Source organism: Anolis sagrei, chromosome 5, assembly GCF_037176765.1.
Source record: "Anolis sagrei isolate rAnoSag1 chromosome 5, rAnoSag1.mat, whole genome shotgun sequence".
Classification (NCBI taxonomy): Eukaryota; Metazoa; Chordata; class Lepidosauria; order Squamata; family Dactyloidae; genus Anolis; species Anolis sagrei.
Window position 1 is genome coordinate 190,747,206 of NC_090025.1, and position 13,840 is coordinate 190,761,045.

The 13,840-nt window shown below is 44.3% G+C and overlaps 1 protein-coding gene across 1 annotated transcript in view; it reads left to right on the top strand.

Moving 5' to 3' along the window:
• Positions 1-9,292: 9,292 nt before the first annotated feature.
• The window catches only part of MKLN1 (muskelin 1), a 116,848-nt gene continuing 112,300 nt past the window's right edge, over positions 9,293-13,840 (top strand). Inside the window, exon 1 of the mRNA XM_067469347.1 lies at positions 9,293-9,446. Coding sequence (XP_067325448.1) covers positions 9,310-9,446 — 137 coding nt within the window. The 5' untranslated portion in view covers positions 9,293-9,309. The remainder of the gene's footprint in view (positions 9,447-13,840) is intronic.

Consider the following 13,840-nt stretch of genomic DNA (forward strand, 5'->3'; position numbering starts at 1 on the left):
TAAGCTGAGTTCAGAGAATGTCTTACCCTAAGCTAAGCTATCTCATCCTAAACTAAGCTGAGTTCAGTGAATGTCTTACCCTAAACTAAGATAAGCTATCTCATCCTAAACTAAACTAAGCTGAGTTCAGTGAATGTCTTACCCTAAGCTAGCTAAGCAACCTCATCCTAAACTAAACTAAGCTGAGTTCAGTGAATGCCTTACCCTATGATAAGCTAAGCTATCTCATCCTAAACTAAGCTGAGTTCAGTGAATGTCTTACCCTAAGCTAAGCTAAGCTAAGCTAAGCTAAGCTATCTCATTCTAAACTAAGCTAAGCTAAGTTTAGGGAATGTCTCATCCTAAATCACTTTATACACCAAGGCTTGGCAGTGGAAACCCACTGAGTGATCTTAGCAAAGTCACACTTGCTCAACCCCTAGAAACCCCACAATAGCATCATGTTAGACTGGTGATAGGTCAGAAATGATTTGAAGGCAAGCAACAACAAACAAACGTAAGGCTGAATAAAGATGTGACCCCAATCGTTCCCTGTCCATGCTCAGCCCAGCACCTTCTGCACTGTGTTCCTCTGACAGAGAAGCCACACTCCCTCAGCCTTAGAAGATGGCAATAGCAAACCTCCTCCAAACAAACCCTGTGATAGGTCTGCCTTCGGGTCACCATGGGCCAGAAACCACTTGAAAGCACACAACAACAACACATTTCTAAGTAATTGCTTCCAAGCGCTCCCTGTTTCCTATTTTCCCCTCTGTTTGTGTCTGCCCACGCACACAGAGGGGAGGGATGCATTTTTCTTTGTCCGAGCTTTTCTTTCATCGGGCCAATAATTCATCTCGTTCATTAGCTGGACCTTGTTTTCCCTTCCGCTGGATCTCATTCAGTTGTGTTTCTGGAACATAACCACAGCTGCTTTTCTCTCTCTGAGCCTCCTTCTCCGCTCTCCTCCCGCTGTTCCCTCTTTGCTCTGGCGGCTTGCAATGCAAAAAAGCTGCGTCACTTCTGGATGCTTCTGACTCTCACTCTGAGGACCTCTGAAAAGAATGAGAAGAAGATGCCTGCTTTCAAAGGCAACGGCGAACATCTTAAGTTTTTTTTTTAATCATATAGGCATGTATTTGGTCTTCAAGTGAGGCGGCTTGTTCCCCGCACTAAATATACACAGAAGCACACAAATGATTTCCCACTGGGTTTGGGAAAGCTACAGAGCAACTGCTTGTGACAGTTGCTAATCAGGGACTGAGCTGGCAGTCACATTTGGGCACAATGCACCCCAGCAATTGCTAGCATCATAGGCCTGGCAAAAGGGTTGTGTGTTGTTGTTGTTCATTCGTTCAGTCGTCTCCGACTCTTCGTGACCTCATGGAGCAGCTCACGCCAGAGCTCCCTGTCGGCCGTCACCACCCCCAGTTCCTTCAAGGTCAGTCCAGTCACTTCAAGGATGCCATCCATCCATCTTGCCCTTGGTCGGCGCCTCTTCCTTTTACCTTCCACTTTCCCCAGCATAATTGTCTTCTCTAGGCTTTTTTGCTGTCTCCTCATGATGTGGCCAAAGTACTTCAACTTTGTCTCTAGTATCCTTCCCTCCAGTGAGCAGTCGGGCTTTATTTCCTGGAGGATGGACTGGTTGGATCTTCTCGCAGTTCAAGGCACTCTCAGAACTTTCCTCCAACACCACAGCTCAAAAGCATCAATCTTCCTTCGCTCAGCCTTCCTTAAGGTCCAGCTCTTACATCCGTAGGTGACTACAGGGAATACCATGGCTTGGACTAGGCGGATCTTTGTTGCCAGTGTGAATGTCTCTACTCTTTACGATTTTATCGTAGGGTTGTGTGTATCTGTGGATAACTTCTATTCTGAGCTTATCTTTCTTCTTTGATGTCCTAAAAAGCCTGAGGTTTCAATGTGGATCCAAACCTATTTCCCCTAGTCCAATCCTGGACAAACCCTTTCCATAGCCACCTTTCACTCGATCCTTCTTTCTCCCTTCTCATAGTTAAAAATGTGCCTATATTATATGTAGTTGCAGTGGCACAGATAAATAGACTTTTTTTCATGTCAGGAGTGATTGGAGAAACTGCAAATCGCTTCTAGTGTGAGTGAATTGGCCATCTGCAAGGACGTTGTCCAGGGGATGCCCAGATGTTTTGATGTTTGGTGGGAGGCTTCTCTCATGTTCTCGCATGGGGAGCTGGAGCTGACAGAGGGAGCTCATTTGCACTCTCCCTGGATTCAAACCTCTGACCTGTCTCCAGTCCTGCCAGCACAAGGGTTTAACCCCATTGCATTATCGGGGGCTCCAATAGATAAGATTATAGATAGATGTTTCTGTTTCTCTTGTCTTCCTCTTCTTCATATTCCATTTTATCCATCCACTTCTTCCATTCTATTTTGTCCTTTTATGTATTGTTTTCCTTTCTTCTCCCATATTTTTCTTCCTTTCTTCCCACATCTCTCTTCCTTTTTCATTTTGTTCTGTGTTTCTCTCTCTCTCTCCTTCCTTCCTTCCTTCCTTCCTTCCTTCCTTCCTTCCTTCCTTCCTTCCTTCCCCCCTATGCCCTTTTCCTTCCTACTTTCCATTCTATTTCATCTTATTGGCCTTGCCTGCCTGTTTTGTCCTTTTTTTCTTTTCTTCCACCCCTTATTATATTCCTATTTTCTTCCTTCCTTTTTCTCCAGCTTTCTGTTTCCCTTTCTTTCTTTCTTTCTTTCTTTCTTTCTTTCTCTCTCTTTCTTTCTTTCATCTGTTTAAGTCGTATAATCATGGAATTGGAGGTCCACCCATTGCTCTGTGTAAGAACCCCAGGGAAAGCAACCCCAATGGAGCTGTCCAACATAGAATCATAAATCAGAGTTGGAAGAGACCTCCTAGGACCTCGTGGGCCATCCAGTCCAACCCCCTGCCAAAAAGCAGGAAAATCACATTCAAAGCACCCCTGAAAGATAAGCATCTAGCCCCTGTTTAAAAGCTTCCGAAGAAGGAGCATCCATCACACTCTGGGACAGAGAGTTCCACTGCTGAACAGCTCTCACAGTGAGGAAGTTCTTCCCCATGTTCAGGTGGAATCTCCTTTCTTTCCTGTAGTTTGAAGCCATTGTTCTGCATCCTAGTCTCCAGGGCAGCAGAAAACAAGCTTGCTCCCTCCTCTCTATGACTTCCCCTCACATCCTGATCCATTGCCCTCATCATGTCTCCTCTTAGCCGTCTCTTCTGCAGGCTAAACATGCCCAGCTCTTTAAGCCAATCCTCATAGGACTTGTTCTCCAGACCCTTGATCCTTTGAGTTGTCCTCCCCTGGACACATTACAGCTTGTTAACATCTCTCTTCAATTGCAGTGCCTAAAATTGAACACAGTGTGATTCCAGGTGTGGTCTAATCAAGGCAGAATAGAGCATGGGTAGCATGACTTCCCTGGATCTAGACACTAGCCTTCTATTGATGCAGGCCAAAATCCCATTGGCTTTTTTTGCTGCCACATGACATTGTTTGGCTCATGTTTAACTTGTTCCCCACAAGGACTCCAAGATCTTTTTCACACATACTGCTGTTGAGCCAGGCATTCTGTATCTTTGCATTTCATTTTTTCAGCTTAAGTTGAGTATCTTTTCCTTCTTTTCCTTTCTTCCACCCCTTATTACATTCCTATTTCCTTCCTTCCTTTTTGTCCAGTTTTCTGTTTCCCTCCCCTCTTTCCCTCCCTCCCTTCTTTCCCTCCCTGTTTAAGTCATATAATCATGAAGCTGGATGTCCAACCACTGCTCAGGGTAAGAACTCCTAGCGTAAACATCCCTAATGGAGCTGTCCAACATCTTTTTGAAGACATCTAGGGCCCTTCTACACTGCCATATAGAATCCAGATTATCTTCTTTGATAATCTGGATTATATAGCAGTGTGAACTCTTGTAATCCAGTGCAAAGCAGATAATGTGGATTACCAGTCCTGTTTGTCATGCCGTAAGTTTGTCATGCCATAAGTTTGTCATGCCAAAATTTGCCCATGCCTGTTCTAGAAGGAGACTGTTGTACTTTGGAGATGATCTTGATTGTGGAACCTGATGGCCATGTTTGATAATATGTTTGATAATCTGGATCATATGGCAGTGTAGAAAGGGCTCCAGAGAAGGAGACTCACCATATGTCTAGACAATTTGTTCCATTGTCAAACAGTCATAATGTCCAATCAAAAACTGCCCTCTTGTCACTTAAAAACCATTAGATCTGGTCCTGTCTGGGTCCACAGAGATCATGATACTGACACACAGAGGTTGGAAAAAGTTCCCTTTTGGAATGCAGTTCCCAGAAGCTTCCAACGGCATGACAAACAGTACTGGTTCTTCACCAAAAGTCAGCTCCCAGGCTTCCATAGCACTGAGCCATGGTGTCAAACGGCATTCATTCTACAGTGTGGATGCATTCTGGATAAGATTTCAATTTCAAAAAACAAAACCTCACTGACATTGTTCCAAAAGTAAATCGACAACAGAACTACTTCTTTCAGCCCCACCTTGTCACATCCCGGAATCTTCCAGGGACATGTAATTTCACAAAGGGAGGAGAAAAAAAGGAAGAGCATCTTTGTAATCTATTTATTTCCAAAACAACAAGCAAGCTGCTTGTGCAGATAGCACACCCACTAATCTTGCATGAGATAAAATGTGCACTTGTCTGTCTCTTTCGGTTTCTCTGTTCAAGCTTTGTAGAGCTGCTGCTGCTGCTTTGGCTTTCTGTGCCCGCTCCTTCCTTGGCTCATCAGCTGAGTCATGTCTTTAGAGAGATCTCCATCACGAAGGAGACACAAAGCTCTTCCTTGAAATCCCTGGTTGCCTGTCAGCTGCCACAATCAGGATCGTCTCCAAAGCAAAACAGTTTCCTTCTAGAACAGACGTGGGCAAACTTTGGCCCTCCAAGTGTTTTGGACTTCAAATCCCACAATTGGGATTTGAAATCCAAAACACCTGGAGGGCCAGAGTTTGCCCACGCCTGTTCTAGAAGGTGGTTTGGCATCTATTCATTTATGAAACTCTGTTCTTAGTATGTTGAGATGAGATATTGCATATATTTCTCAACTTTTATTTCTCATCTCTCTAATCTATCCAGCCTCTGCTTAAAAGCCTTCTCTGGAGGATTTTAAGCAAAGGCTGGATAGCCATCTGTTGGGAATGCTTTGATTGTGTCTTCCTACTGGAAGAAGAGGGTCAGACTGGATGGCCCTTGAAGTCTCTTCCAATTGTATGAATCCCATTATAGGGTAACTTTAGCATCACCATAAACTACAAATGGCCTGAAGACACACATCACCACCATTGTATCTCAATCTCAATATATTTGAATGACAAAATTAAACTATAGCTCTCAGTATCTTCACTAAAGTAAAAATTAAACTATAGAAGGTTCTCAGTATCTTCACTAAAGTAAAAAACTGATAGAGTACTTGTAATATGGAATAACTAAGCCAGATATGGAGCTCATAGATTATTCTGTATCTGTTGCAATATAGTCTGAGGCTGATAGATTCATCAATTATTTAGAGGGGATAGTGGGATTTCTTGTGGGATTTCCTGGGGCACAAAGTGATGAAGATTCAAGCCAGGGAAATGATGGTTCTCTCTGGGAAAAATCTGACTCAGAAAGTGCAAGACTTCAAGGTCAGTCAGAGGAGCCAGAAACCACAACATTAGACAAGGAGTTGTGTGAAGAGCTAAGTGATATGGTAGGCTCCCAGAGAAAAACACCTGGGGTTACAGAGATCAACAAAAGTCTTCATTTACAGATTAGAGCAGAAAATAGGCAGCACCATTCAGAGCGATTATGTGGGAAAGTTGGGGAAATATTTATGGGGAAAGGAAAGATTTCATGGCTTTCTATTAATTAACAAGTTGTTTACCTAAGGCAGTGGTTCTCAGTCTGTGGGTCCCCAGGTGTTTTGGCCTACAACTCCTAGAAATCTCAGCCAGTTTACCAGCTGTTAGGATTTCTGGGAGTTTAAGGCCAAAAACATCTGGGGAGCCACAGGTTGAGAACCACTGACCTAAGGGTTAGTTCAGGCAACCTAGCATTCGAGTGAGAAGCTAGGCCTGAGTTCTCTGGTTCTTGTTTCAAGTCAAGCCTTGGTTTTGGATTTAAGTATCCTGGAAGTTTTCTATGTTCTTCTTTTTGTATTCCTGCTCAAGTTTACTAAGTATACCTTTTGCTTGTGGACTTATGCTGTACTTGTGGGCTATTCCTGTGTTCCTTTGGGATCTGCATGAGGCATTTGGAACACTGTTTGGTTATCACCTATTGCTAACCCCTTTTTAGGTTATACATCTTCCTTCATTATTCCTGACTTTTCATATATTTTTATGTGTTTTTACAATAAATTGTTTGCTTATGTTGTGGACTCTTGTGTGATGCTGTGGTCTTAGGTGTTTTCAGTCCCGGGCTGCAACAGCATCTGGTTCCAGAACTGGTCTTAGCAAATGTCTTACAGGCATCTGGTATACACATGCTTCACTCCACTCTTCTGTGCCTGGTTTCAATTTGGTTTATGTGCCACCATGCCTTATACTTGCATATTCTGCTGGCTTTAGTCACTGTTTTAGTGCATCATGGCTCTGCTATGTATTTTTCAGAGTCCCTGCATCGTCCAGAGAGTTTTGATTAGTGCCCTGAAAATCAGTTGGCCTGCTTAACCGCTGTGAGAACAGCTTGATTGACTTAATAGAGTCTGCATCTGATTTAACACTTCTCAAAAAGTTCATAACCCAGACTTTTATCTGCAGAAGTGATGGAATAAGCCCAAAGTCCAATTATTTGGTAAATAAAAATGTAATGTTCGTTCGTGGGATTAAAAGAACTTAAAAACTACTGGATGAATTGACACCAAATTTGGACACAAGATACCTAACAACCCAATATATGTCCTTCACTCAAAAAATTGATTTTGTCATTTAGGAGTTGTAGTAGCTGGGATTTATAGTTCACCTACAATCAAAGAGCATTCGGAACCCTACCAACGATGGAATTGAACCAAACTTGGCACACAATTCTCCCATGACCAACAGAAAATACTAGAAGGGCTTGGTGGGCAGTGTCCTTTGGTTTTGGAAGTTGTAGTTCACCTACATCCAGAGAGCACTGTGGACTCAATGATGGATCTGGACCAAACTCTATACGAATACTCAATATGCCCAAACGTCGACGCTGGTGGAGTTTTGGGAAAATAGAATCTTGACATTTGGGAGTTGTAGTTGCTGGGATTTGTAGTTCACCCACAATCACAGAGCATTCTGAACCCCACCAACGATAGAATTGGGCCAAACCTCCCACACAGAACACCCAAGACCACCAGAGTGGGCCACAGCAACGCGTGGCAGGGGATGGCTAGTATAATATATAATAATAATATTGTAATATAGCAATACTAATATATTAAACATAATTAGTTCTGATACTATATAATAATATATAATGATATACTGTTCTATTATTGTATATTTGTATATTTGAAGTTGTAATGTTTTTGATCGTGAGTCTCCGTATGGCAAGATAAAGAAGGATATCATAGAATCATAGAATCATAGAATCAAAGAGTTGGAAGAGACCTCATGGGCCATCCAGTCCAACCCCCTGCCAAGAAGCAGGAATATTGCATTCAAATCACCCCTGACAGATGGCCATACAGCCTCTGCTTAAAAGCTTCCAATGAAGGAGCCTCCACCACACTCCGGGGCAGAGAGTTCCACTGCTGAACGGCTCTCAGAGTCAGGAAGTTCTTCCCAATGTTCAGATGGAATCTCCTCTCTTGTAGTTTGAAGCCATTGTTCCATTGCATCCTAGTCTCCAAGGAAGCAGAAAGCAAGCTTGCTCCCTCCTCCCTGTTGCTTCCTCTCACATATTTGTACATGGCTATCATATCTCCTCTCAGCCTTCTCTTCTTCAGGCTAAACATGCCCAGTTCCCTAAGCCGCTTCTCATAGGGCTTGTTCTCCAGACCCTTGATCATTTTAGTCGCCCTCCTCTGGACACATTCCAGCTTGTCAATATCTCTCTTGAATTGTGGTGCCCAGAATTGGACACAATATTCCAGATGTGGTCTAACCAAAGCAGAATAGAGGGGTAGCATTACTTCCTTAGATCTAGACACTATGCTCCTACTGATGCAGGCCAAAATCCCATTGGCTTTTTTTGCCGCCACATCACATTGTTGGCTCATGTTTAACTTGTTGTCCACGAGGACTCCAAGATCTTTTTCACATGTACTGCTCTCGAACAAAAATAAATAGTTGTGAACAGCCCAACTTGCTAAACTCTTGGCAGTTGGCCACGGTAGTACACGCTTTGGTTACATCCCGCTTAGACTACTGCAACGCTCTCTACGTGGGGTTGCCTTTGAAGACTGCCCGGAAGCTGCAGCAAGTCCAACGTGCGGCAGCCAGATTACTAACGGGAGCAGGGTACAGGGAGCACACCACTCCGCTGTTACGCCACCTCCACTGGCTGCCAATTAGCTTCCGAGCACAATTCAAAGTGCTGGTGTTGACCTATAAAGCCCTAAACGACTCCGGCCCTGTTTACCTCTCCGAACGTATTCTCCCCTACGAACCATCAAGATTATTAAGATCATCTGGAGAGGCCCTGCTCTCGGTCCCACCGGCCTCGCAAGCGCGCCTGGTGGGGACGAGGGACAGGGCCTTCTCGGTGATGGCCCCGCGACTTTGGAACTCTCTCCCTCTGGAGGCCAGAACCGCCCCATCCATCCTAACATTTAGGAAACGGGTGAAGAGGTGGCTGTGGAGTCAGGCCTTCGATGAATGAGACAACACCATAGGACCCTGGATGGAAGTTGATGTAGATCCATCTTAATAGGACGACTGACCACTGTAGTTTTATATATAGTGTTTTTAAAGTTGTTTTTGTAATTTGTGATATATGATATTTTAATGAATGTATATGTTTTTTATGGCTGGAAACCGGGCGGAGTCCCTCAATGAGGTTGAGAAGCTCGGTATAGAAAACTGTGAAATAAATAAAATAAATAAGTTGAATAGCCCTGAGCATCCAAAATGCGCTGCGGGCCCTTTAAGAGCAGCCATTTGCTCCCCTTTGCTCTCCATCCAGTTTCCCTCCCCTCTTTGAAAGAGATAGTTAAAATTTACAAAAACTTCCGGCTCCCAAGCGACGCTCTTTAAAGGTCTTGCGGGTTTATATGTAATCTTGGAATAGGAGGAGGTCAACACAAGGCGATGGGGAACCGGACGTGTCGTCTCGCGCATGCGCAATGCCGACGCTCCGTTGCTTCTCTAGCGGATCCTCTTTTGATGACAAAATGGCGGCGGCAGCGGCGTCGGCGGCGGGCCCTCCCGGTTTAGGCTTCGATTTCGGCCCGAACAGCGCCCTCGAGAGCCGCGCCTTGGCCTACACGTTGCACCGATGGAGCAGCTTCTCCTCCACTTATTTGCCGGAGTGAGTCGAGGGGGAAGGGCCGAGGAGCGAGGAGGAAGTCAGGGGAAGGCCTCGGAAGCCTGCCCCGCCCCCTCCTGAGGGGAGGCCAGGGACTAGGCCTCTAGAGCAGGCCTGGGCCAACTTGGGCCCTCCAGGTGTTTTGGACTCCAACTCCCACCATTCCTAACAGCCTACTACAGTTGCCAGAAGCCCCCAGCCTGCATTTGCAGGCTGGGGGCTTCTGGGAACTGTAGTAGGCTGTTAGGAATGGTGGGAGTTGGAGTCCAAAACACCTGGAGGGCCCAAGTTGGCCCAGTCCTGCTCTAAATTGAATGCACTTTGACACCACTTTGAACTGCCATTCCCCAATGCTGTCCTATCCTAGGACTTACAGTTTGGTGAAGCAACCTTGGGAAACTACATTTCCCAAGATTCCATAGCATTCACCCATAGCAATTAAAGGTGTGTGTGTGTGTCTCGAACCTCATTATTTTCCCAACCAAAAGAGATGCCATAACAAAAAGGAATATTACAGGTGGGGCCTTTTTGTATCAGGAATCTTGGCACCCTAAATTCAGAGTGGCGTTGAACTGCATTAATTCTACAAATAAGACTTTATATGTAACCAAAGGACATTTAACCAACTACCAAACTCACAAGTTTTGTATTTGTCTGTTTGTTCTGTTACAAATGTAATATAATGGACTGGTTGCTCTGACACAACAAATAAATAAATAAATAAATAAAATTTGTAACCCACCCTATCTCCCCAAAGGGACTCAGAGCAGATTTCAACAAACAAACGATAAACATTCAGTGTATTGTATTGTCGAAGGCTTTCATGGCCGGAATCCATGGGTTGTTGTAGGTTTTTCCGGGCTATATGGCCATGTTCTGGAGGCAATTTTTCTCCTGACGTTTCTCCTGCATCTATGGCAAGCATCCTCAGAAGTATGGCAGCGGCCAAACACGAATCAAGGAACATGAAAGGCACTGCAGACCACTTCACCCAGAGAAGTCAGCCATAGCAAAGCACCTGATGAATCAACCTGGACACAGTATATTATTTGAGAACACAGAAATGCTGGACCACTCTCACAACCACCATGTCAGACTACACAGAGAAGCCATTGAAATACACAAGCATGTGGACAATTTCAACAGAAAGGAGGAAACCATGAAAATGAACAAAATCTGACTAGAAGTATTAAAACACTCTAAAATTAGAACAGCACAACAACAGAGAGGAAACAAACAAGGACATCTAATCACCTCTCAACAAAAGATTGCTCCAGGGACTGCCAGGCATTCAAATGCTAATCAAGGTGGTCAGTTAAAATATTCACACCTAGCTCCAACATAGAATCATAGAGTTGGAAGAGACCTCATGGGCCATCCAGTCCAACCCCCTGCCAAGAAGCAGGAATATTGCATTCAAATCACCCCTGACAAATGGCCATCCAGCCTCTGCTTAAAAGCTTCCAAAGAAGGAGCCTCCACCACACTCCGGGGCAGAGAGTTCCACTGCTGAACGGCTCTCACAGTCAGGAAGTTCTTCCTAATGTTCAGATGGAATCTCCTCTCTTGTAGTTTGAAGCCATTGTTCCGCGTCCTAGTCTTCAAGGAAGCAGAAAACAAGCTTGCTCCCTCCTCCCTGTGGCTTCCTCTCACATATTTATACATGGCTATCATATCTCCTCTCAGCCTTCTCTTCTTCAGGCTAAACATGCCCAGTTCCCTAAGCCGCTCCTCATAGGGCTTGTTCTCCAGACCCTTGATCATTTTAGTCGCCCTCCTCTGGACATTTTCCAGCTTGTCAACATCTCTCTTGAATTGTGGTGCCCAGAATTGGACACAATATTCCAGATGTGGTCTAACCAAAGCAGAATAGAGGGGTAGCATTACTTCCTTAGATCTAGACACTATGCTTCTATTGATGCAGGCCAAAATCCCATTGGCTTTTTTTGCCGCCACATCACATTGTTGGCTCATGTTTAACTTGTTGTCCACGAGGACTCCAAGATCTTTTTCACACGTACTGCTCTCGAGCCAGGCGTCCCCCATTCTGTATCTTTGCATTTCATTTTTTCTGCCAAAGTGGAGTATCTTGCATTTGTCACTGTTGAACTTCATTTTGTTAGTTTTGGCCCATCTCTCTAATCTGTCAAGATCGTTTTGAATTCTGCTCCTGTCCTCTGGACTATTGGCTATCCCTCCCAATTTGGTGTCGTCTGCAAACTTGATGATCATGCCTTCTAGCCCTTCATCTAAGTCGTTAATAAAGATGTTGAACAGGACCGGGCCCAGGACGGAACCCTGCGGCACTCCACTTGTCACTTCTTTCCAAGATGAAGAGGAAGCATTAGTGAGCACTCTCTGTGTTCGTCCACTTAACCAATTACAGATCCACCTCACCGTAGTTTTGCCTAGCCCACATTGGACTAGTTTCCTTGCCAGAAGGTCATGGGGGACCTTGTCGAAGGCCTTACTGAAATCCAGGTACGCTACATCCACGGCATTCCCTGCATCTACCCAGCTTGTAGCTCTATCGAAGAAAGAGATCAGATTAGTCTGGCATGACTTGTTTTTGATAAATCCATGTTGACTATTAGCGATGACTGCATTTGTTTCTAAGTGTTTGCAGACCACTTCCTTAACAATCTTTTCCAGAATCTTGCCCGGTATCGACGTGAGGCTGACCGGACGGTAGTTGTTTGGGTCGTCCTTTTTTCCCTTCTTGAAGATTGGGACCACATTGGCCCTCCTCCAATCTGCTGGAACTTCTCCCGTTCTCCAAGAACTCTCAAAGATGGTTGCCAATGGTTCCGAAATGACTTCAGCTAGTTCCTTCAATACTCTGGGGTGTAGTTGATCTGGCCCTGGGGACTTGAACTCATTAAGAGCGGCCAGGTATTCCTGGACGACTTCTTTCCCAATTTGGGGTTGGATGTCCTCCAATCCCTCATCCGCTCCATCTTGCTGAGGTTGAAGACTCTCTTTTTGTGAGAAGACCGAGGCAAAGAAGGCATTAAGTAGTTCTGCCTTTTCCCTATCCCCTGTCAGCATTGCCCCATCTTCTCCTCGAAGAGGTCCTATCGCCTCCTTGTTTTTCCTTTTTCTACTGACATAAGAATAGAAGCCCTTTTTATTGTTTTTAATGTCCCTGGCAAGTCTGAGCTCGTTTTTTGCTTTAGCCTTGCGGACCTTTTCCCTACAGGTGTTGGCTATTTGTTTGAATTCTTCTTTGGTGATTTCTCCCTTTTTCCACTTCTTGTGCATGTCTCTTTTGTGTCTTAGCACAGTTAGAAGTTCTTTGGACATCCATTCTGGCTTCTTTGCACTTGTCCTGCTTTGAACAGACAAGAGTCCTTTGTCCCACCCTGGTCATTCTACAGATATATAAACCTCTTTTTCCTAGTTCCAACAGACCTCACTACCTCTGAGCATGCTTGCCATAGATGCAGGCGAAACGTCAGAAGAAAATGCCTTTAGAACATGGCCATATAGCCCGAAAAAACCTACAACAACCTAATAAGACTTTATTTGTTACCTGACCTATCTCCCCAAAGGGACTCAGAGCAGATTTCAACAAACAAAAGACAAACATTTAATGCCTTGACAAGACCATCAGTTCAAATGTAAATACAATAACAACCCGGCCAAGTCCCAAAATAAACCGACACCTACAATCGAATTGAACTTGCTGCCACAAATTAAATGGTAGCCTAGCCTGTCAAGTAACTTCACTCAATATAAAACATCGACACAGACATTGGTTTACAGAAACACCAAAAGTTCATTAGAAGTAAAATTAATAGTGTAATTATGATATCAACAAGCCAACAACACCTGCAAGACAGAGTAGTAATAGTAATTTAATATGGGAAGAGTTTTTGGTAGTAATTCTACGGTGTAGATCAGGGGTCCTCAAACTTTTTAAACAGAGGGCCAGGTCACAGTCCCTCAAACTGTTGGAGGACCGGATTATAATTTGAAAAAAACATGAATGAATTCCTATGCACACTGCACATATCTTATTTGTAGTGCAAAGAACACTTAAAAACAATACACCAATTAAAATGAAGAACAATTTTAACAAATATAAACTTATTAGTATTTAAGTGGGATGTGTTGGCCTGCTTTTGGCTGATGAGATAGGATTGTTGTTGTTGTGTGCTTTCAGGTAGTTTCAGACTTAGGTTGACCCTGCGCAAGGGCTGGGTAAATGACCTTGGCGGGCCGCATCCAGCCCCCGGGCCTTAGTTTGAGGACCCCTGGTGTAGATGATGATGATAATAATAATAATAATTTAAAGATCGAACTGCAAAGGCTCTGGCACAGGCCAGTCAAGGTGGTCCCAGTTGTGATTGACACACTGGGTGCAGTGCCTAAAGACTTTGGCCTGCACTTAAACA